This window comes from Coregonus clupeaformis, chromosome 27 (assembly GCF_020615455.1).
Source record: "Coregonus clupeaformis isolate EN_2021a chromosome 27, ASM2061545v1, whole genome shotgun sequence".
NCBI classification, from domain to species: domain Eukaryota; kingdom Metazoa; phylum Chordata; class Actinopteri; order Salmoniformes; family Salmonidae; genus Coregonus; species Coregonus clupeaformis.
The window spans coordinates 12,722,454-12,748,219 of NC_059218.1; the positions used below are offsets into that span (position 1 = coordinate 12,722,454).

Here is a 25,766-nt window from a genome sequence, read left to right on the forward strand (position 1 = left end):
TAGTATATTCTAATACACACGATCACAGACACAAATGTGTATATTATCTAAATATCTTATATCATGGTTACCTGTGTCATCTTTCGTGCCGTACAGGGTGGCAAACACGTTGGCATCGGTGTCCGCATTCTTCTTGTCTCCAGTCTTTACCCTCATTGTGAAGGTGGTGCACATGGCTGACAGACAGATCAACCAAATCAGATAAGAATGTATTCATGATATTATGCATTGATATTATTAAATCAAATTATATAACTACTGATCAATGAAATGTGGGTAACTAGGCCTAGATGTTTGCATCTGTTATTTTCCAGAGGGAATAGGACATATAACATCTTTTTTTTGCATTTATTGTTCTGAAAATAATGGGAGCAAACTCAGCATAAGAGCAAACAATTAGCATTTCTCACCCTTCTGCTCCAGGCCGAGTGTTGCACTGGAGTATTCCACCTCCTCATCATCACCCTTCTTCATAAAGGCCTCGTCCACAGAGACCAGCTCCCTGGTGATCTGTCCGTCATCCTCATCAATGGCCAACCCCCGTTTACAGTACCTAGAACACAGTTAGTCTGTCGGTCACTAGCCTAGCCTGCCAGGCTTCTAGGCTCTGTCTGTCTGTCTCTGTGACTTGATAATAACCCCATGTGTACCATTCCCGACCACCAGTTGTTTTCTTAGACCAATAGGCAGACCTTTTTATATCCTTAAAAACCACACCTTTTCTCACATACAGGCAGTCTTGGGATCAGATGCATATATTTTTTTGGACCAGCTATTTATCTATAAATCACCTTCCTAGCTCTATAGATATACATGCATGGTGTGTCATATGGTGTAGAATGTAGATAAGTGGTAATAATAAAATAGAAAAGGCAATATTATCTCAAATGGTGTAGTAAAGTGGTTAATAATCCTCTCCTATTGTGTAATCCCGTGCCTGCCTCCTCCCCTCCCTTACATGGTCTTTGTTGTCTACTATCTCCACCCAGTCCAGGAACCAGGCGGCATGAGGCTGGCTGTTGTCATGGCGAATCCTCAGCTTCTTCAGAACACCCAGATCGATGGCCAGGATGGAGAACACGCCCTCCTGAACCCAGCAGGGAACCACGGGAAAGGTCAGAGGTCAAAGGCATAAATAAAAGGTTAATAAAAGGTATCTGTTCAATGATCAATAATTGTTAATTGTTTTAATTTATTTGATCCGTAACAACAGGGGACCATGCACAAAGGTCAAACAGCTGGGTCAATGGGAAAGAGGTTGTAGTTCAACAGCGACTCAGATATTGACATCATCATCATATTGACAGATGTCTCACCTGCCCTTTCTCAAATGTGTTCAGGTTGATTGACTTCCTGAGTCTCCGCTCGCCCTTGTCGCCCATCTCTCCGTAGATGTTGACGTACACATAAGCCCTCCAGGTCTCCAAGGTCCTCTGGGAGGAGCTCCACCATGATCTTCCCGTCCTCCTCGTCGCGGGCCAGCCAGCGCTGACAGGGAAAGGTCACGCTCTCCACCACCTTCTGGAGCTCTGTCACATGCCCCTTTTCCTCATCCTCCTCTTTCTTCTTCTTCTTTTTCTTCTTCTTCTTGTCCTTCTTGTCATCCTTCGGCTTCTCCTTCGCTGCCTCCATCTGCACCATGGCGAGTCCACCGTCTCAAGGAACCACCCATCGCCCATACCAGAACTGTCGTACCCGATGCAGATCTTGAATAATTTGCCCACGTTCAGTGCCTCGATCTGTGGGGTGAGAGACAGTAAGACAGGCCAATGGTGGTTATTCAGAGATTTGTCCTCATCACTCCACTCCACAACATGGCAGAATGACTGATTTTATGCTAAGTCTTCTCAAAACCAATGATAGCTGTACTCTTCATGAATCCAACTAATTCACAAAAGGAAAATACTTTTCCCACAATTTGAAACCAATGAATGTGTAGTCAGTAGACTTCTTTTACTGGTTCACTGACTGTGTCTGACTTTAAATATCTCTGTGGTCCCGCGCTCAAGGTTGTTGGAGCGGCTCTTGAGGCAGATGAGCTCAGTCTTGCCCTCCTCTCCATAGATCTGGCAGAACACATTGGCGTTGGTGCCACCATTGCGCATGTTCCCCGTGACCGCCGTGATCTCGTAGTTTATCACTGCAAAGGGGGCAGAGCAACATGTCACTAACCAATTAGACAATGGCAGGATGATGGAGAGTGGGCTAATGCACCACAATCCATCATAATCACTAAGTAGGAGTTCATCACTTGTAGGATAGAACTGTATTCATCAAGTGAAGTCATCTGGTTACAGGTTTATTCAGTGGCAATGTAGGTATTCTATCATTTTGAGTATTCCTGTACTTTTTCATTGGGTGTTCTTGAGAGAACTCGGGTAGCTACATTGTGAATACAAATGCCTCAGTGTATTTGAAAGCTCTGGTACAGCACATAGTGTGTATAAATATTACTTCTGCTCTGGCCAAAATAAATACAGTGGCTTGCGAAAGTATTCACCCCCCTTGGCATTTTTCCTATTTTGTTGCCTTACAACCTGGAATTAAAATGGATTGGGAGGGTTGTATCATTTGATTTACACAACATGCCTACCACTTTGAAGATGCAAAATAATTTTTTTTGTGAAACAAACAAGAAATAAGACAAAAAAACAGAAAACTTGAGCGTGCATAACTATTCACCCCCACAAAGTCAATACTTTGTAGAGCCACCGTTTGCAGCAATTACAGCTGCAAGTCTCTTGGGGTATGTCTCTATAAGCTTGGCACATCTAGCCACTGGGATTTTTGCCCATTCTTCAAGGCAAAACTGCTCCAGCCCCTTCAAGTTGGATGTGTTCCGCTGGTGTACAGCAATCTTTAAGTCATACCACAGATTTTCAATTGGATTGAGGTCCGGGCTTTGACTAGGCCATTCCAATACATTTAAATGTTTCCCCTTAAACCACTCGAGTGTTGCTTTAGCAGTATGCTTAGGGTCATTGTCCTGCTGGAAGGTGAAGCTCCGTCCCAGTCTCAAATCACTGGAAGACTGAAACAGGTTTCCCTCAAGAATTACCCTGTACTTAGCGCCATCCATCATTCCTTCAATTCTAACCAGTTTCCCAGTCCCTGCCGATGAAAAACATCCCCACAGCATGATGCTGCCACCACCATGCTTCACTGTGGGGATGGTGTTCTCGGGGTGATGGGAGGTGTTGGGTTTGCGCCAGACATAGAGTTTTTCTTGATGGCCAAAAAACTCAATTTTTGTCTCATCTGACCAGAGTACCTTCTTCCATATGTTTGGGGAGTCTCCCACATGCCTTTTGGCGAACACCAAACTGCGAACACCAAAATGCTTTTTCTTTAAGCAATGGCTTTTTTCTGGCCACTCTTCCGTAAAGCCCAGCTCTGTGGAGTGTACGGCTTAAAGTGGTCCTATGGACAGATACTCCAATCTCCGCTGTGGAGCTTTGCAGCTCCTTCAGGGTTATCTTTGGTTTCTTTGTTGCCTCTTTGATTAACGCCCTCCTTGCCTGGTCCGTGAGTTTTAGTGGGCGGCCCTTTCTTGGCAGGTTTGTTGTGGTTAATAATGGATTTAATGGTGCTCCGTGGGATGTTCAAAGTTTCAGATATTGTTTTATAACCCAACCCTGATCTGTACTTCTCCACAACTTTGTCCCTGACCTGTTTGGAGAGCTCCTTGGTCTTCATGGTGCCGCTTACTTGATGGTGCCCCTTGCTTAGTGGTGTTGCAGACTCTGGGGTCTTTCAGAACAGGTGTATATTTACTGAGATCATGTGACACTTAGATTGCACACAGGTGGACTTTATTTAACTAATTATGTGACTTCTGAAGGTAATTGGTTGCACCAGATCTTATTTAGGGGCTTCATAGCAAAGGGGGTGAATACATATGCACGCACCACTTTTCCGTTATTCATTTTTTAGAATTTTTTGAAACAAGTGATTTCTTTCCATTTCACTTCACCAATTTGGACTATTTTATGTATGTCCATTACATGAAATACAAATAAAAATCCATTTAAATTACAGGTTGTAATCTAACAAAATAGGAAAAACACCAAGGGTGATGAATACTTTTGCAAGGCACTGTACACACTGTAAATATATTCATTTAATTTTAACATGATATAATAGAATTCTCTGGCACAGTATGCAGGTAAAGGGTAAACCTTATTTGTCCTATTTCACAGATGTACGAGTGTGTTAATACGCATGTGAGAATTGGAATATGTGTGTTTTGCATATCCCACTCTCCCTGGGACACTCTCGGAGAATGCGGTCACGGCCAGGGTCGGCCATTATCAACGGTGACTCTGGAGCAATTAGAGTTAAGTGCCTTGCTCAAGGGCACATCAACAGATTTTTCACCTTGTTGGCTGAGGGATTCAAACTAGAAACCATTCGTTTACAGGCCCAACCCTTACCACTAGGCTACCCGCTGCCCTGTACAGTATAATACAGTGGGGGGAAAAAGTATTTAGTCAGCCACCAATTGTGCAAGTTCTCCCACTTAAGAAGATGAGAGAGGCCTGTAATTTTCATCATAGGTACACGTCAACTATGACAGACAAATTGAGAAAAAATAATCCAGAAAATCACATTGTAGGATTTTTTACACAACAGTACTCATACCTTGGTTTTTGTGGTAAATGAAAAAAAACTGTTCATACTTTTCATACACATACCTTGTCCATAATGTAGAGGCCTCTGGGATTTTCATTGAAGAGGTAAGGGAGGAGGATGGTACATGTGATCTGCATAACATACCAATACCAATTGACATACCTTTGTATGCCTTCTCGTCTGCACACCTGCAGACACACACAACTGCACCCAAGACAGCTAACCTTCACACATAGTCTTACCTCTTTGTTGATTGATATCCATTGAATTGTGTACATTTTCTGTTTTAGAAAGATTTGCACAAATATGAAAAGATAGATGGTATCATCATAAAACAATATCAATTTAGATCATACAAGGGACAGACCTTACCTTAGATTGAGGAGATCTTGAAATGTGTCAGTTAAATGCTGTCCTTTCAAATGAAAATCCAAATGTTTCAGTTGGGCAGGTAGGTTCCTGCAAGAACCCCCACCAACTAAGGTGGTTCCTCGATGATCTCCTCTAGAGCAGTGATGTTTTGGGGCTGTCGCTGGGCAACACGGACTTTCAACTCCCTCCAAAGATTTTCTATGGGGTTGAGATCTGGAGACTGGCTAGGCCACTCCAGGACCTTGAAATGCTTCTTACGAAGCCACTCCTTCGTTGCCCGGGCGGTGTGTTTGTGATCATTGTCATGCTGAAAGACCCAGCCACGTTTCATCTTCAATGCCCTTGCTGATGGAAGGAGGTTTTCACTCAAAATCTCACGATACATGGCCCCATTCATTCTTTCCTTTACACGGATCAGTCGTCCTGGTCCCTTTGCAGAAAAACAGCCCCAAAGCATGATGTTTCCACCCCCACGCTTCACAGTAGGTATGGTGTTCTTTGGATGTAACTCAGCATTCTTTGTCCTCCAAACACGACGAGTTGAGTTTTTACCAAAAAGTTATATTTTGGTTTCATCTGACCATATGACATTCTCCCAATCCTCTTCTGGATCATCCAAATGCAAACTTCAGACGGGCCTGGACATGTACTGGCTTAAGCAGGGGGACACGTCTGGCACTGCAGGATTTGAGTCCCCTGGCGGCGTAGTGTGTTACTGATGGTAGGCTTTGTTACTTTGGTCCCAGCTCTCTGCAGGTCATTCACTAGGTCCCCCTGTGTGGTTCTGGGATTTTTGCTCACCGTTCTTGTGATCATTTTGACCCCACGGGGTGAGATCTTGCGTGGAGCCCCAGATCGAGGGAGATTATCAGTGGTCTTGTATGTCTTCCATTTCCTAATAATTGCTCCCACAGTTGATTTCTTCAAACCAAGCTGCTTACCTATTGCAGATTCAGTCTTCCCAGCCTTGTGCAGGTCTACAATTTTGTTTCTGGTGTCCTTTGACAGCTCTTTGGTCTTGGCCATAGTGGAGTTTGGAGTGTGACTGTTTGAGGTTGTGGACAGGTGTCTTTTATACTGATAACAAGTTCAAACAGGTGCCATTAATACAGGTAACGAGTGGAGGACAGAGGAGCCTCTTAAAGAAGAAGTTACAGGTCTGTGAGAGCCAGAAATCTTGCTTGTTTGTAGGTGACCAAATACTTATTTTCCACCATAATTTGCAAATAAATTCATAAAAAATCCTACAATGTGATTTTCTGGATTTTTTTCTCTCAATTTGTCTGTCAAAGTTGACGTGTACCTATGATGAAAATTACAGGCCTCTCTCATCTTTTTAAGTGGGAGAACACTGACAACTAAAATATTGTGTTATTGTTGTTATTGTTATGCATATTATTATTATTATTATTATTATTATTATTATTATTATTATTATTATTATTAATAATAATATGGGAGGGGGGGTAGTTCAAAACTTGACCCCAAAAGTTTTTTCAAAAAGGTTATTTGAGGATCCATTAAAAGGTGTTCTTTGAAGAACATATAGGGGTTCCCCCACAGTTTCAATTTGAAGAACCACTCCAGGAACCTTTTATTTTTAGAGTGTGTTCCACCTCCATGCTGAAAAATAATCCTCAATAAGGTTGAGGAAAGGAGAGTATGGGGGCAGGTATATAGGGTCACGAATTGGGGATGGGCCCGAAACCATGCCTGAACCACCTCTGCATGGTGGAACCTGACACTGAGAAACACAATGAGGTGTGCAGTGTAGTAGGATCCAAGTAATGGCCTACGTCCTACCACACCATCTTCGGAGATAGCTGAGCACATGGAGATTTTTCCCCCACGTTGTCCAGGCACTAGGACGGTCGCCCGTTGGCCGTTGAGGTTCCGCCCTTGGCGCTGAGTTTTGGCCAGGTTGAAGCCCATTTCATCAACAAAGATATACTTGTGATGGTTCACAGCAGCATTAAGCACCATCACCATCTAAAAATATATTTTGGTTAGTTATTTTTACAGTATAGTTCCAATATGATATTGTTAAGTAGCATATGCATCAAATAGTATCAGTAATACAGTATATAGTGCTGTACCTGAACATACTCAGCCCACAGTTGTTTCACCCAGTCGTTGTTTCTCTCAAAAGGCACCAGGTAAATGTTTTTCATAAATACCTGGTGCCTCTTCAAAAGGCAGGCGATTGTTGGTAGGCTGTCGGATGCCACACACGGCCACTGACACCAACATGGAATCTTCAGTCAATTCTGAGGGTAGAACAGAGTATACTGTCAATAGATCATACTATAAGACTACTGTAACATGTTTTGTGAATTTACATGCATTACAATATGTAATTTAATGTAACTGTAATGGTTAAGCATAGTGGGGCGGCAGGTAGCCTAGTGGTTAGAGCGTTGGGCCAGTAACTGAAAGGTTGCTGTTTCAAATCCCCGAGCTGACAAGGTTCTGTTGATATGCCCTTGAGCAACAAGGTTCTGTTGATATGCCCTTGAGCAAGGCACTTAACCCTAGTTGCTCTGGATAAGAGTGTCTGCTAAATGACAAAAATGTCAAATATAGTGCATATCCTGCAGACTTACCGATTTTGTCTCATGATCGAATTGACAATCTTTTCAGATTGGGATGAACTAATCTGTCAGCCTCTGCCATGGAAAGGCCTCTGCCCACTTATTTTACCTCTTTGATGGGGCCCATGACCACCGCTCTGACAGGCCCCTTGTCCACGTGCTCTTTGATTTATTTCTCTCCCTTGCTGTCTATCCTGCTCCATGTTGAAAGAAATTGCAAGTGTTCACATGCCCCCTTTTATACTGAACAAAAGTATAAATGCAACATGCAAGAATTTCAGTTCATATAAGGAAATCAGTCAATTGGAATCAATTCATTAGGCCCTAATCTATGGATTTCACTTGACTGGGCAGGGGTGCAGCCATTGGTGTGAGCCAGGCCCAGCCAATCAGAATGAGTTTTTCCGAACAAAAGGGCTTTGTTACAGACCGAAATACCCCCCTACACCGCCTCAGACGATCCCGCAGGTGAAGAAGCCGGATGTGGAGGTCCTGGGCTGGCGTGGTTACCTGTGGTCTGCGGTTGTGAGGCCTGTTGGACTTACTGCCAAATTCTCTAAAACGACGTTGGAGGCAGCTTATGTTAGAGAAATTAACATGAAATTCTCTGGCAACAGCTCTGGTGGACATTCTTGCAGTCAACATGCCAATTGCGCGCTCCCTCAAAACTTGAGACATCTGTGGCATTGTGCTGTGTGACAAAGCTGCACATTTTAAGGTGGCCTTTTATTGTCCCCAGCACAAGGTGCACCTGTGTAATGATCATGCTGTTTAATCAGCTTCTTAATATGCCACACCTGTCAAGTGGATGGATTATATTGGCAAAGGAGAAATGCTAATTAATAGGGTTGTAAACAAATTTGTGCACAAAATTCAGAGAAATACACTTTTTGTGCGTATGGAAAATCTAAGTTTATTTTTTTCTCTGCTCAGGTTTCTATTTTTGTTCAGTGTATATGGTGACCAATTGTGGTTACCACTATGTGAAATCAATTACTAATAACAAGTAGTCATTATATATGGTTATCATGTATCATACATGTAATATAGATTTTTATACTTTACAAACACACATTTTATTTCTGTAGTTCTCAAAATCCATATATAGTTAACAAACCAGTTTAAAATCTATAGGTTTACCAAATGGTTAAGTGATTAACCATTAAGCGCAGTTGGATTAAGTGATGGTCAAATGTATTTTTAAAAATTAGAAGATAATCATATGAAAAGTAGTGTGATCATTACATTGTGAAAGGCAATTACTTTATACGAAAGGTATTTCTAGATAAAATACTGATTAGGTTTGGTGAAAAGTTACTGTGTGATTTTGTGAGTTGTACTTAGTCAACTGGAAATGTGCTTAAAGTTGCGAATAAACTGCCTTTTGGATGATCTGTTTTGAGTTTTGTACTAAGAGTTGGGAAATGTTTCCACATACTATGGGTTGTGTTGCTCCCAACAACACGTCCCTCTGTATATTCCCATAATCTTCATCCATGGCAAACCAGCGATTCCCTGGAAACTCATACACCTCCTTATTCTCCATGTCATCAATCACCACCTGGAGACAGATAACAGTGTGTGAGTGTGAGTGTGAGTGTATGTGTGTGTGTGTATACCTTATCTACACAGCATCCAGCTGATGAGCCCCTGTTGTTGTGGCCAATGGTGATTTTCTTCAGCCTTCCCATGTTTGGTGCTTCAATAGTAAACTTGTCCTCTGTGCCTCGCTCAAAGTTATCTTTGTCACTGGCCAGCCACCTCTCCCCTTTGATGCTATTAAATGAAACCATATAGAATATAGAGTGATATAGAATGAAATCAAACAGCTAATGACAGAAAGAATAGTGCTTGTATTCTCACAGCGGACTCAGAGAACAACTGTAAAGCACGAAAAGTGTCTTATCTCACCTGTGTTACCATGATCTCCAAAGATATTCAGGAAGACGTCCCCATCTGACCCACTGCCCTTCTCGGCAGAGGTGAACACACTCGCTGTATTTATACATGATCTGTTAAACAACAGAATATCAAAGAGGATAGGACATTCATGAACTGGTTATGGTCTGTTCATGATATTTCACATGGGGTATAGACAGCCATTGTGATACTTTTCATGTTATGCAATCACTGTCACTGAAACTTAAGTTTGACCGTAACCTCTAACCTCACCTTAATTCCTGTTTAATCTCGTGCCTTGTGCGAGTTTGTGTGCATCTCCTCCCTTTTTCTCACAATAGACATCAGACAGTCAAGAGTTTCTTCTAATCCCAAATGAGCCGGTTTCCAGGTAAAATATTAATAGGTCTACTGTAGGTGTGTGTGAGTGTGCCTGTCAGGGTGTGTCTGGTCCCGTGACAGCTGTCAGGAATAACGGTTCATCTTTGACCACTCATCCAGTCTTGAATATACTGGAAAAGTAGGCACGAGCGGAGGCATGATCTGTGTCTACTACCATGGTCACATTTGGCCCCAAAACAAATGCACCCTGCATCCTTCTCTCTCTGTCTGATAATGAGATGTAAGATGAAGGTCACATTGTAACAAGAGGACTACAAGGTTTACCGGACGATTAGGCTCCATGAAGCACCTTACCCACAAGTAACAGTAGGCAGAGTAACTTACCTTTAAGAACATGAAGTGTGCATTAACTACAAATCAAGTTGGCTATGTAAGATGCAGCTCCTAAATTATGCAAATCTTGGTTTCAGTTGCTGTATACTTTGCAGCTTATACTGTATGCACTGTAGATAGTGTTCAGTGCAATTGGTTCGAGCCTGTATGTCAGAGATCTGCTGAGCAGCCTCAACCCCATGGGCCTCATGCAGTGTCGCCTTCTATATTCTATGTAGTGTGGATGTGTATCCTGTACTGTGTGTAAAGGTGTGCTTTCCAGATTGACCTACATTTGGGGACATCCATGGGGTTGAGGCTGCCCAGCAGATCTCTGACATACAGGCTGTCCCCCTCCTCTCGGCTCAGCCAGTTGTTGCATGCGAAGTAGAACCTTATGTGCGGACGGTTCATGTCGGTGACCACGACCCAGTACAGGAACCAGCTGGCATTCAAGCCACCTGTGTTGTCATGTTCAACCCTGGGGACACAGTGGCAGTCAGCTATTGGAGGCAACAGTTCCTCATTTGACAATTAGGGCTTGTGATACTCTGACACCTTCTATACACAACACTGTTGTTAAAAGAAACACCAAACAATTGCAAAAAATCTCGCAACTACTAGCTACAATTTTGCGACCAACCGAACTGGGCACACCACGTCATTTTAATGTGGATAACGGGGTAATATTTGGTTGAGACGTTGATCAATGAGATTACAACCTACACTGAGTGTACAAACATTAAGAACACCTTCCTAATGTTGAGTTGCAGGTGAGATTACATTGAAAGTACATGGTGCAAGTGATCAATGCCGTTCGAGAGTCTGCACAGATTATTACAACAATTGTGAAGATCTCCTGCGTCGACCTATGCATGCTATCTTGAACATGCACGCTTTGTATGATTACATAAGAAGGCATTTATTGTTACAGTAGCCTCAAAATGTGCCAATGGATGTGTTTCTCATTTTAAGGTTGAATGTTACATTAGTTTGTAAAATAGCCTTAACTTTAGGCTATTTACTACACTGCTCAAAAAAATAAAGGGAACACTTAAACAACACAATGTAACTCCAAGTCAATCACACTTCTGTGAAATCAAACTGTCCACTTAGGAAGCAACACTGATTGACAATACATTTCACATGCTGTTGTGCAAATGGAATAGACAACAGGTGGAAATTATAGGCAATTAGCAAGACAACCCCAATAAAGAAGTGATTCTGCAGGTGGTGACCACAGGCCACTTCTCAGTTCCTATGCTTCCTGGCTGATGTTTTGGTCACTTTTGAATACTGGTGGTGCTTTCACTCTAGTGGTAGCATGAGACGGAGTCTACAACCCACACAAGTGGCTCAGGTAGTGCAGCTCATCCAGGATGGCACATCAATGCGAGCTGTGGCAAGAAGGTTTGCTGTGTCTGTCAGCGTAGTGTCCAGAGCATGGAGGCGCTACCAGGAGACAGGCCAGTACATCAGGAGACGTGGAGGAGGCCATAGGAGGGCAACAACCCAGCAGCAGGACCGCTACCTCCGCCTTTGTGCAAGGAGGAGCAGGAGGAGCACTGCCAGAGCCCTGCAAAATGACCTCCAGCAGGCCACAAATGTGCATGTGTCTGCTCAAACGGTCAGAAACAGACTCCATGAGGGTGGTATGAGGGCCCGACGTCCACAGGTGGGGGTTGTGCTTACAGCCCAACACCGTGCAGGACGTTTGGCATTTGCCAGAGAACACCAAGATTGGCAAATTCACCACTGGCGCCCTGTGCTCTTCACAGATGAAAGCAGGTTCACACTGAGCACATGTGACAGACGTGACAGAGTTTGGAGACGCCGTGGAGAACGTTCTGCTGCCTGCAACATCCTCCAGCATGACCGGTTTGGCGGTGGGTCAGTCATGGTGTGGGGTGGCATTTCTTTGGGGGGCCGCACAGCCCTCCATGTGCTCGCCAGAGGTAGCCTGACTGCCATTAGGTACCGAGATGAGATCCTCAGACCCCTTGTGAGACCATATGCTGGTGCGGTTGGCCCTGGGTTCCTCCTAATGCAAGACAATGCTAGACCTCATGTGGCTGGAGTGTGTCAGCAGTTCCTGCAAGAGGAAGGCATTGATGCTATGGACTGGCCCGCCCGTTCCCCAGACCTGAATCCAATTGAGCACATCTGGGACATCATGTCTCGCTCCATCCACCAACGCCACGTTGCACCACAGACTGTCCAGGAGTTGGCGGATGCTTTAGTCCAGGTCTGGGAGGAGATCCCTCAGGAGACCATCCGCCACCTCATCAGGAGCATGCCCAGGCGTTGTAGGGAGGTCATACAGGCACGTGGAGGCCACACACACTACTGAGCCTCATTTTGACTTGTTTTAAGGACATTACATCAAAGTTGGATCAGCCTGTAGTGTGGTTTTCCACTTTAATTTTGAGGGTGACTCCAAATCCAGACCTCCATGGGTTGATAAATTTGATTTCCATTGATCATTTTTGTGTGATTTTGTTGTCAGCACATTCAACTATGTAAAGAAAAAAGTATTTAATAAGATTATTTCATTCATTCATATCTAGGATGTGTTGTTTAAGTTACACTACCTGCCAATAAGTATGTGGACACCTGCTCGTCAAACATCTCTTGAGTTTATCCCCCCTTTACTGCTATAACAGCCTCCATTCTTCTGGGAAGGCTTTCTACTAGATGTTGGAACATTGCTGTGGGGACTTGCTTTCATTCAGCCACAAGAGCATTAGTAAGGTCGGGCACTGATGTTGGGCGATTAGGCCTGGCTCGCAATCGGCTTTCCAATTCATCCCAAAGGTGTTCGATGGGGTTGAGGTCAGGGCTCTGTGCAGACCAGTCAAGTTCTTCCACACCGATCTCAAACCATTTCTGTATTTACCTCGCTTTGTGCACGGGTGCATTGTCATGCTGAAACAGGAAAGGGCCTTCCCCAAACTGTTGCCACAATGTTGGAAGCACAGAATTGTCTAGAATGTAATTGTATGCTTCACTGGAACTAAGGGGCCTAGCCTGAAACACGAAAACAGCCCCAGACCATTATTCCTTCTCCATCAACCTTTACAGTTGGCACTATGCATTCGGGCAGTTAGTGTTCTCCTGGCATACGCCAAACCCAGATTTAATGGTGAAGCGTGATTCATCACTCCACAGGACGTGTTTCCACTGCTCCAGAGTCCAATGGCGACGAGCTTTACACCACTCCAGCCGACCCTTGGCATTGCGCATGGTGATCTTAGGGTTGTGTGCGGCTGCTCGGCCCTGGAAACCCATTTCATGAAGTTCCCGACGAACAGTTCTTGTGCTGATGTTGCTTCCAGAGGCAGTTTGGAACTCGATAGTGAGTGTTATAACTGAGGACAGACGATTTCTACCCGTTCTGTGAACTTATGTGGCCTACCACTTCGCGGCTGAGCCATTGTTGCTCTTCACAATAACAGCACTTACAGTTGACCGGGGCAGCTCTAGCAGGGCAGACATTTGACGAACTGCCTTGTTGGAAAGGTGGCATCCTATGACGGTGCCACGTTGAAAGTCACTGAGCTCTTCAGTAAGGCCATTCTACTGCCAATGTTTGACTATGGAGATTGCATGTCTGTGTGCTCGATGTTATATACCTGTCAGCAACGGGTGTGGTTGAAATAGCCAAATCCACAAATTTGAAGGGGTGTCCACATACTTTTGTATATATAGTCTTTATTGAATTGTGTTCAGTTGACAATGCAACCAAATATCAACATTTAAAAGAGGAGTATATACTGCTTGGATAGTTCCATTTGAGCCACTGGCTTAATCCCATTCTTTAACTTTTGGAGACATACATATCATTTGTTAACTTGTCGACAAGGTAATAGGCTATTTATTGTTCAATTGTGTTCAAAAGTGATAAGTGATATTGAGTTTGCAGTGGGCGCTGTCGGCACAGCTGAATTTTAAAGGCCGCCATCTTGGCGATGTAGAGACATTTTAGAATTTATAAGTCAATTTCCTGCAATTCTACAAATTTCCCCATGGAGCTGAGCAAAATTTGTGCAGTTTTAAAGCTAATTTCCTGCTATTCTAGTGTATAAACAGGCATAGAAGTCCTTAAACTGGTTATTTATTAGCTGGGGATCTATTGTTGCACCTGTAGGTGTTTGAATTTGAGAAATCTGTAGAGCAGAGGAAGACTGGCGAAGTTGATGAGAAAACAATATACTTGCCTTGTCACCATACTCATAGTGAGTATGTCACGAACTTAAGCAGCAGTTTCTCAATTTGGTCTGTTGACAAGGTATTGAATTCAGCTTGTAAAGAGAGTCGATCCCTGTACACATTTGGGGATGGTGAGGTAGCGTAAGTACTGTCTAACTGTAAAACACAAATTGTCAGTTCAGAGAGTCTTTTTTTCCTCTTTTTTCTTTCAAAACTAGTGTATGAAAGGATTTTACCTCTAATGTAGGCCTTAAATGTCTCCCACAGAACAGATGCTGAAACGTCGAGGGTGTCGTTAGTAGCTATAAAAACGTAAATCTGAGTAGTCAGAAAGTTGACAACTTTCATCAGACAGCAAGCGCGTATTAAAACGTCAAGGTACACGAGGCTCAGTCCCACCACCAACTGATAGCTCTAAAGTCAGAGGGGCGTGATCATATATGACAATGGAATTGTATGAGCATGAGCGTACAGAGGAAAGAAGTCTGTTGTCTAAGAAGTAGTCAATGCGGGTATACGTGTGATGGACATGGGAGAAAAATGAATATTCCCTACTAGTTGGATTGAAAAAACGGCAGGGGTCTGTAATGGCAAACTCTTCAAGAAAAGTTTTGATAACCTTAGCAGGTGTGCTAATTTTGTTGGAAGAACGATCCAAAGTAGGATTAAGTCAGCAATTGAAATCGCCACCCAAGATTAATAAGTGAGGTCATATCTGGAAGTGAAGACAGAAAGGCACAAATGTTTTTTTAGGTTGTTGAGTCATCCTTTGGAAAAAGAGGAAATCAGTGTAGGCTTTTATATGTAAGCGGAAGACCGAACCTGACATACGAGAAAAAATAAAACAAAAAACAGTTGAACTACCTCCCACCCACCCGCTGAAGCGTCTTCCCAAACAAGACGCGTGCATCCCCCCCTAGTATACAAGCTCCTAAATACTCTCCAGGAAACATAGTGGTTCCAGCAGCTAGGCTAAACTCTTACCAAGTGGAGCGTTGTGACAATTATATTTTAAAAGAGAAAATAATATACAAAAAAACAATATTGAAAGCACAGTTTACCAATAGTGCCAAGTAAAGTGACACAAGGGTGTTAAATCAAATAACATAGGCAGCATGACATTTTATAGCTCGACAAAATAAAAGGGAACCTGTTCCTCAAGCCTACATAGAAAACAATGACAAAATAATTATTATATGAATAGAGGCTTACTATTTCAGCCAACAATGAGGGAAATGTACGTATAATGCAAATAAAAAAACAGGAAGCACTGTCATAGGCTACATATTATTATATTATGTGTCGGGCCTTACCTATCAAACAGTGCACTTCAGATAGGCTAAATATCCATCTCGATGCTCCGGTCAGTCTGGGGGAGCAGTTTCCTTCTAGTTCTTGTTGATAAAATCAATTGCAGCAGTCGGGTCGTTGAACTTGTGAAGACCTCTGCTTGGTAATGTGATCCTGAGCTCAGGTGGGAAGAAGAGGCCAAACTTCACTCCCGGACAGGTGTGCAAAAGCCACTTTGCATTACCAAACGCCACTCGTTTGAATGATCTTTAAACATATTTTCCGATGTCCATGCAGCGATTGTTTTTTTTACAGGTGTAAAGAAATCCGCGGCAAAATGCATGACTCTCACAGACGTCACATCATGAAAGAACACAAGACCAGTCCTTCTACAACATCGTGAGTAGCCTAGGCCTTTTAAGTTATTATTGCGTAGTTATGCAGTTTTGCAGAGAAAAAATTTCGCCCAAAGTAGCATTTTAGGGATTAAATAAGCTACCCTACTTTATCAGAAATTCTAGGCCAATTAATTTAGATGGTGGTAAATTTACAATTAGCCCTGGCACATTCTTCTACTGTAAGCTAGTTTCAAAACACATTGAACTGGATAATGATGATGGTCTAGATAAAACTGCTTGTATTTTGCACTTGCATATTTTCAGATGACCTGCAGCAATGCAGATGTTTTTTTATTTTTTATTCACTCCTCAAAAGATATATCTAGGCTATTACCAACACCCAGTGTGTTGCAGTCACTCAGACATAATCTATGTATCTTCACTTTTTAGGACTGGGATGTGACCCAGATCCCATCTCTAGCACCATCACCATCACAACCCCCAAAGAACAGATGGTGCTTAACACTCAGTGGTATTTCCGAGGAAATCCCCCACAGGCATTCTAAGCTCAGTCTGAGACTACAGTACAATGAGTATGCTGATATTATTATAATGTAGTGTACATTGAATTAAACCAGTGGTTTCTGCCACCATGACGCCATTGTCATACTGCACCTCAGCTTCTTCAAGGGCCCCACATTGTGTGTTTTGATCCATCTTAATTCTCTCAAATGCCGTTCGGCTTCTGTAATGTGAGAAAAGATAGCGAGCATGAGCAAAAGGGAGAGACAGACTACAAGAGAAATAGGGATAAAGATATATCTGGTAAATTGCAGCTTCTGACAGATCAGCTTAGTGTGTGGCACAATGATGGTCTCATGCCAGACTGCATCCCAATATGCTGTTGTCCCCTCTTAAATATCAATGGTAACACTTTCTTTGACATGAGTGAACTTGAATGTATTGTACATGACACCTCATGACAAGTCTTATGTCATATTTATGACACTGCATATACTGTAAATGTCATAAGAACGATCAAATAAGGTGTTACCTGAAAGACAATCTATTCAGTATCTGAACCAGTGGGCTAATATATTGTCTCTGTCACAGGGTGGTAGAATTGGACACCTGACCAAAGCCAGTCTGGGGTTTTGGCACAAGTCTACCCCCTCCTCTGACAGTGGCAGATGGCTAGTGTCTCTGTGGCAGGTCCTCCACTGCCAGCCGTGGTGAATCAGATACGATGGATAAATGGCGGATAAATGGCGGACTGACATTGACAAAACAATTCAACCCCAACACAAACTTTGGAATTCATGTCATTTGAGCAGTTATCTCCACAATTCCATTAGAATTCCAAAATGTTGCAATTCGCTCCGCCTTCATTGTTCCAATCCCTCAGACCTGTTCAAAACCAGGGCCAACACTTACATGTATCATGGTGCAAATGTTAATTGATCATCCCATAATACAAGTAGAACATACAGTATATAAAGGCTATATCTGAGTAAGGTGAAACTTTACTCCTCCTCGGTAGTAATGACGGTAACAATAATTAAAGTTATATGTCACAACTATTTGTAATTAATTACATATTGACACATGGACTTATACTGTACACTACATGACCAAGAGTATGTGGACACCTGCTCGTCGAACATCTCATTCCGAAATCATGGGCATTAATATGGAGTAGGTCTCCCCTTTTTGGCTATAACAGCCTCCACTCTTCTGGGAAGGCGTTCCACTAGGTGTTGGAACATTGCTGCGGGGACTTGCTTCCATTCAGCCACAAGAGCATTAGTGAGGTCAGGCATTGATGTTGGGCGATTAGTCCTGGCTCGCAGTCTGCGGTCCAATTCATCCCAAAGGTGTTTGATGGGATTGAGGTCAGGGCTCTGTGCAGGCCAGTCAAGTTCTTCCACACCGATCTCGACAAACCATTTCTGAATGGACCTAGCTTTTTGCACGGGGGCATTGTCATGCTGAAAGAGGAAAGGGCCTTCCCCAAACTGTTGCCACAAAGTTGGAAGCACAGAATCGACTAGAATGTCATTGTATGCTGTAGCATTCAGATTTCCCTTCACTGGAACTAAGGGGCCATGCCTGACCCATGAGAAACTGCCCCAGACCATTATTCCTCCTCCACCAAACTACAGTTGGCACTATGCATTGGGGCAGGTATCGTTCTCCTGGCATCCGCCAAACCCAGATTTGTCCGTTGGACTGCCAGATGGTGAAGCATGATTAATCACTCCAGGGAATGCGTTTACACTGCACAAGAGTCCAATGGCGGCGAGCTTTACACCACTCCAGGCGACGCTTGGCATTGTGCATGGTGATCTTAGGCCTGTGTGCGACTGCTCGGCCATGGAAACCCATTTCATGAAGCTCCTGACGAACAGTTCTTGTGCTGACGTTGCTTGCAGAGGCAGTTTGGAACTTGGTATTGAGTGTTGCAAGCAAGGACCGACGATTCTTCAGCACTCGGCGGTCCCGTTCTGTGAGCTTGTGTGGCCTACCACTTTGCGGCTGAGTTGTTGTTGTTCCTCGACGTTTCCACTTCACAATAACAGCACTTACAGTTGACCGGGGCAGCTCTAGCAGGGCAGACATTTCACCAACTGACTTGTTTGCAAGGTGGCATCCTATGACGGTGCCACATTGAAAGACACTGAGCTCTTCAGTAAGGCCATTCTACTGCCCATGTTTGTCTATGGAGATTGCATGGTTGTGTTCTCAATTTTATACACCTGTCAGCAACGGGTGTGGCTGAAATAGCCGAATCCACTAATTTGAAGAAATCCTCAGAAATCTACGCACAATACCCCATAATGACAAAGCGAATACAGGTTCTTAGAAATTGTAAATAAATGATATACATTTTTTAAATAAATATACTTATTTACATAAGTATTCAGACCCTTTGCTTTGAGACTCGAAATTGAGCTCAGTTGCATCCTGTTTCCATTGATCATCCTTGAGATGTTTCTACAACTTGATTGGAGTCCACCTGTGGTAAATTCAACTGATTGGACATGATTTTGAAAGGCGCACACCTATCTATATAAGGTCCCACAGTTGACAGTGCATGTCAGAGCAAAAACCAAGCCATGAGGTTGAAGGAATTGTCCGTAAAGCTCCGAGACAGGATTGTGTCGAGGCACAGATCTGGGGAAGGGTACCACAAAATGTCTGCAGCATTGAAGGTCCCCAAGAACACAGTGGCCTCCATCATTCTTTAATGGAAGAACTTTGGAACCACCAAGACTCTTCCTAGAGCTGGCCGCCCGGCCAAACTGAGCAGTCGTGGGAGAAGGGCCTTGGTCAGGGAGGTGACCAAGAACCCGATGGTCACTCTGACAGAGCTCTAAAGTTCCTCTGTGGAGATGGGAGAACATTCCAGAAGGACAACCATCTCTGCAGCACTCCACCAATTAGGCCTTTATGGTAGAGTGGCCAGACGGAAGCCACTCCTCAGTAAAAGGCACATAACAGCCCGCTTGGAGTTTGTCAAAAGGCACCTAAAGACTCTCAGACCATGAGAAACACGATTGTCTGGTCTGATGAAACCAAGATTGAACTCTTTGGACTGAATGCCAAGTGTCAGGTCTGGAGGAAACCTGGCACCATCCCTACGGTGAAGCATGGTGGTGGCAGCATCATGCTGTGGGGATGTTTTTCAGCAGCAGGGACGGGAGACTAGTCAGGATCGAGGGAAAGATGAACGGAGCAAAGTACAGAGAGATCCTTGATGAAAACCTGCTCCAGAGCGCTCAGGACCTCAGACTGGGGCAAAAGTTCACCTTCCAACAGGACACCGACCCTAAGCACACAGCCAAGACAACGCAGGAGTGGCTTCGGGACAAGTCTCTGAATGTCCTTGAGTGGCCCAGCCAGAGCCTGGACTTGAACCCGATCGAACATCTCTGGAGAGACCTGAAAATAGCTGTGCAGCAATGCTCCCCATCCAACCTGACAGAGTTTGAGAGGATCTGCAGAGAAGAATGGGAGAAACTCCCCAAATGCAGGTGTGCCAAGCTTGTAGCGTCATGCCCAAGAAGACTCAATACTGTAAACGCTGCCAAAGGTGCTTCAACAAAGTACTGAGTAAAGGGTCTGAATACTTATGTAAATGTAATATTTGCTTTTTGTAATTTTAATAAATAAGCAACAAATTAAAAAACCTATTTTTGCTTTGTCATTATGGGGTATTGTGTGTAGATTGATGAGGGGGGAAAACAATTTAATCAATTTTAGAAAAAGGCTGTAATGTAACAAAATGTGGAAAAAGTAAAAGGGTCTGAATACTTTCAGAAGGCACTGTGTATATGTATGTGTACAGTATCTATGTACGTCTGTGTATATCATATGTTACATACTGAGTCAATGTGTCTAATGTGATGGGGAGAATGACATGAATGACAAGGTGTAGACAAGTGTACTGTAGATTAGGTACAGTATACTGTATATGTGTAACTCAGGTGTAGCTCAGTTGCAGGGATGTAGCTCAGTCGATAGAGCATGGCGTTTGCAATGCCAGGGTTGTGGGTTCGATTCCCACGGGGGGCCAGTACGGAAAACAAAAAAATTATGCATGCACTCACTAACTGTAAGTCGCTCTGGATAAGAGCGTCTGCTAAATGACTAAAATGTAAAATGTAACTCTTTCTGCGTATTCATGGGTGTGTAGTGATAAAGAGAGCCTGCGACTTGCATGATAACAGTCCCTGTGCAGGTCCTCATATTACCAACACAGATTAAGTGTGTTATCTAGAAATGACATCATGGTCTTTTTTAATTTGCTCTAAATGAAAAGAAGACCGGCCATGTCACGTAGGTCCTCCTTACTCCAGATACACTGTGTGTCCATTATGTGGCTGTATAGAAGAGTGCATTCTGTACTTTAGCCAGGCCTCTATCAAATGCATTAGAAGATTTGCCTCCTCTCGTTATGGAGCATTTCCATCAAGCACTATAATTTCAATTACCTCCTGGTAAACGTTATAAGGCCAGTTAAAATTATCAGTAGCTTTTTGTGACAATTGTACTGATTTGATAGTTGACGTCAGTACAGCGTCACTTAGTCAGCTTATATGAGGTTCATGAGTTTAAAGTTACAGGAATTCACTCTTATACAGACTCATACCCACAATGCAACACAAAAGGAAGTAATCATACTGTAATAAATAATAATCCTTAGGTAGATTGATAAAAAAAATACCTATTTTCTGTGCTGGAGAATTAGAGAGTTAGCAAAGAAAACCTTTTTTTCTGCACAAATTCCACACTGTACATCCTATTTACAACACCCAAATATGCATTGTACGTTCATGAATTAGGATTAAAAACATAAGCCATACATTCCTTGAAAGAAGTCACTGAATTACAATCTCATTTAATAATATCAATAAATGAATACTAAAGATAAAACATATTAACCGAGCATTTTGAGTTCAGTATTATGTTTATACGATTATATGGAACATGATTTTGAGTTTGTCCTTTTATAATCCTGAGCCTTTGTGAGTTAGTAGTTCATTATAGTAAGTGATGTATTCCAGCATTTATTTTCAGTAATACCACAGAGCTAACATATTGTCACGATCGTTGAGAGACGGGTCAGACCGTGGTATGCGAACATGTTTATTTAAACTGGATAAACACTCGACCAAAACAACAAAAGGCAACGTAACGTGACACTCACTATGGCTAAAACACATACAAGCCAAACCAGAGTACGAACAAGATCCCACAACCCAGGCAGGAAAACTGGCCGACTAAGTATGATCCCCAATCAGAGACAACGAGCAACAGCTGCCTCTGATTGGGAATCATACCCGGCCAAACATAGAAGTATAACCACTAGACTCTAAACATAGATATACAACAACCTAGAACTAAACATGCACACCCTGACCAAACTAACTAGAGTTCTATAGGTCAGGGCGTGACACATATGTATTAGGGAAATACGATTGAACTCACTTGCTGGACAGGTGCACTTTGGGAGTGATGCCAAAGTCTCCACAAAGAGTGACAAATACATTAGCATCTATGCCTGCCCCTCTCACATTACCGACGACAGTCACCACCTCATACAGAGAGAGAGAGACTTGCTATTGAGAGAAGCTGCCATAGGCAGACCTGGCTCTCAAGAGAAGACAGGCTATGTGCACACTGACCACAAAATGAGGTGGAAACTTCCTAACCTCCTGCCCAATGTATCACCATATTAGAGACATATTTCCCTCAGATTACACAGATCCACAAAGAAATTGAAATCAAATCCAATTTTTATAAACTCCCATATCTACTAGGTGAAATACTACAGTGTGCCATCACAGCAGCAAGATGTGTGACCTGTTGCCACAAGAAAAGGGCAACCAGTGAAGAACAAACACCATTGTAAATTCAACCCATATTTATGTTTATTTATTTTCCCTTTTGTAATTTAACTATTTGCACATCGTTACAACACTGCACATAGCCATAATATGACATTTGAAAGGTCTCTATTCATTTCAAACTTTTGTCAGTGTAATGTTTACTGTTCATTTTTGATTGTTTATTTCACTTTGTTTATTATCTATTTCATTTGCTTTGGCAATGTAAACATATAGTTCCAGGTGACTGCCTCATGAAGCTGGTTGAAATAATGCCAAGAGTGTGCAAAGCTGTCATCAAGGCAAAGGGTGGCTACTTTGAAGAATCAAATATTGTGACGAGTACTGAGGAAACGAAGAGGCAGGATGCAGACATCAACAATGTAAAGGTTTACTTAACACTGAGCAAGAGAACAACAAAGAGCGAGTACACGACAAGACACTAACAATCACACACAACACAACACTGAACAGTCCAGGGCTATATAGGGGTGGTGATGAGGTGCAGGTGCGCTGGAGGTGATTAGGGTGCTTTGGGTTTCCATTCCGGTGTTGCTGACGTGGTGCGCTCAGACCGGTGGCTCAGTAGACCGGCGAATCAGAGCACCGGAGGGGGGCAACAGGAGGAGACGTGACAGTACAGTACCCCCCCGGAGGCGCAGCACCCACCCCAGGACATCGCCAGCCTGGAGGACGACCCCGAGGACGAGGAGCGGGCCGGTCAGGGCGGCGACGGTGGAAGTCCCGAATTAGGTTGGGTTCCAGAACGTCCCCAGCCGGAACCCAGCTCCTCTCCTCAGGACCATACCCCTCCCAGTCCACCAGGTAACGGAGCCGTCCCCCACGGAACCTGGAGTCCAGCTGGCCCCTCACCGCATACGCCAGACTCCCGTCAATGTCCAGGGGCGGAGGGGGCGTACCCCGGGGGACGGTATCCGCCAGAGCACCAGGAACCACCGGCCTGAGGAGAGACACATGAAAAGTGGGTGAGACACGGTAGTGAGGGGGAAGGAGCAGCTGGTACGATACCTCATTTATCAGACAGAGGACCTTAAAAGGCCCCACAAACCGGGGGCTTAGTTTCTTGCAGGACAGGCGGAGAGGGAGATTTTTAGTGGACCGCCAGACACAATCACCAGGCTGGAATACGGGGGCCTCACTGCGTTGGCGGTTGGCTTGGTCCTTCTGCCAACTAATGGCCCTCTGGAGATGGACCTGGGCGGAGTCCCAGACCTGTCCGGCCCTGCAGAACCACTCGTTGACAGCAGGTGCATCGGTCTGGCTGGGTGTCCAAGGGGCCAGGGCCGGCTGGTACCCCAGGACGTACCGGAAGGGAGTGAGCCCCGTGGAGGAGTGAACGAGGGAGTTCTGGGCTTATTCTGCCCAGGATAAAAACCTTGCCCACTCACCCTGCCGGTCATGACAGTGGCAACGAAGGAATGTCCCCAGCTCCTGGTTCATGCGCTCCACCTGCCCATTCGACTGAGGCCTATACCTGGAAGTGAGGCTGGCCGTGGCCCCAATCTTCTCCAGGAAAGCCTTCCACACTCGGGAGGTGGATTCGGGGCCACGGTCCGAGACGATGTCCTCCAGATGTCCATAATGCCAGAAGACCTGTTGGAACAGGACCTCAGGACCTGGAGAGCAGAAGGAAGACCAGTTAGTGGCAAAAAACGGTATGATTTGGAGAACCGATCTACGACCACCAGGACTGTGGTGAAGCCGTCAGAACGTGGGAGGTCGGTGACAAAGTCTATGGACAGGTGTGACCAAGGTCGCTGAGGCACTGGGAGAGGAACTAGTTTGCCTGCCGGGGTGTTCCGAGGTGTCTTCGTTTGGGCACATAGGGAACAGGAGTTGATATAGCGGGAGACATCAGTAGCCAAGGTGGGCCACCAGTATTTTTGTGAGAGAGAATGTAGGGTGCGCGTCATACCGGAGTGCCCTGCCGTAAGGGTGGTGTGTGCCCAGATCAGCAGGTGGTCACGGACCCTGGTGGGTACATACACGCGCCCCGGAGGGGCGTTGGCAGGCGCTGGGTCCTCCTGAGCCGCCAGGCGGATGACTTCATCCACAACCCAAACGACAGGTGCCACGATGAGAGACGGAGGCAGGATAGGACCCCCCAGATCCTTCCTTTCTCCGGTATGGTGCATCCTGGAGAGTGTGTCGGCTTTCCCATTCTGGGATCCTGGGCGGTAGAACAAATTGAAAGCGAGTAAGAAATTGGGCCCACTTGGCTTGACAAGAGTTCATCCGTTTCGCTGCCCGTATGTGCTCCAAATCCCGGTGGTCAGTGAGAATCCGGAATGGATGGACTGCGTCCTCCAGCCAGTGTCTCCATTCCTCCAGAACGAGGACCACCGGCAACAGCTCCCTGTCTCCAACTCCATAGCTTTTTTGAGAAAAAGGCACAGGGATACATTTTCTCTGGCTTACCTTGCTGCTGGGAGAGGACCCCAACCACGCCCTCCTCAGATGCGTCCACCTCCAGGATGAAAGGACGAGCTGGATCTGGGTGTTTTAGGAGGGGCGCTGTGGTGAACCTCTCCTTCAGCCTCTTGAAGGCAGCATCAGCCTCAGAGTTCCAGGCCAGCTTCTGAGGCCCCCCCTTAAGGAGAGAGGTGAGCGGGGCGGCTATGGAGCTGAAGGACCTAATGAAACGCCGGTAGAAATTTGCGAAGCACAGGAAGCTCTGTAGGCCCTTGATGGTGTTGGGGACTGGCCAAGACCTAACGGCATCCATCTTAGCTCTTTCCATGAACACCCCCGGGGGACTGATCCTGTATCCCAGGAAGGAGATGGCCTGTTGGTGAAGGGGGAGAAATGCGAATTCCACCAACAGGTTGTGTTCCCGGAGGCGGAGTAGGACCGCTCTGACGTACCTGACGTGCTACTCGAACTTAGCCGAGTAGATCAGGATATCATCGATGTACACCACCACCTGTCTACTCAGCATGTCTCGGAACACGTCATTGACGAGGGACTGGAACACAGAAGGTGCGTTGGCGAGGCCGTAGGGCATGACGCAGTATTTATAGTGGCCTGAGGTAGTGCTGAATGCAGTCTTCCACTCGTCTCCTTCCCGGATTCGGATCAGGTTGTAGGCACTCCTCAGGTCCAACTTGGTAAAGTACCGGGCCCCTCGCAGCTGCTCGATGGGACCAGAGGGAGGGGCTACCGGTACTTGGTGGTGACTGCGTTCAGCCCCCGGTAGTCAATGCACGGCCTCAGTCCTCCATCTTTTTTGGCCACGAAGAAGAAGCTGGCGGAGGCAGGAGAGGTAGAGTGTCTGATGAACTGATGGCCTCAGTCTCCGCTATAGAGAGGGA

General features: G+C 44.7%; 1 protein-coding gene across 1 annotated transcript in view; it reads right to left on the reverse strand.

Annotated features, from left to right (window-relative positions):
* Positions 1-25,766, reverse strand: part of LOC121542181 (lipoxygenase homology domain-containing protein 1) — a 57,938-nt gene that overhangs the window by 22,833 nt on the left and 9,339 nt on the right. Inside the window, 14 exon segments of the mRNA XM_045208272.1 lie at positions 33-176; positions 411-522; positions 959-1,087; positions 1,317-1,488; positions 1,639-1,739; positions 1,980-2,140; positions 6,801-6,993; positions 9,034-9,156; positions 9,215-9,363; positions 9,507-9,590; positions 10,502-10,689; positions 16,721-16,771; positions 22,004-22,167; positions 23,355-23,395. Of these exon segments, the coding sequence (XP_045064207.1) occupies positions 33-176; positions 411-522; positions 959-1,087; positions 1,317-1,488; positions 1,639-1,739; positions 1,980-2,140; positions 6,801-6,993; positions 9,034-9,156; positions 9,215-9,363; positions 9,507-9,590; positions 10,502-10,689; positions 16,721-16,771; positions 22,004-22,167; positions 23,355-23,395 (1,812 nt within the window).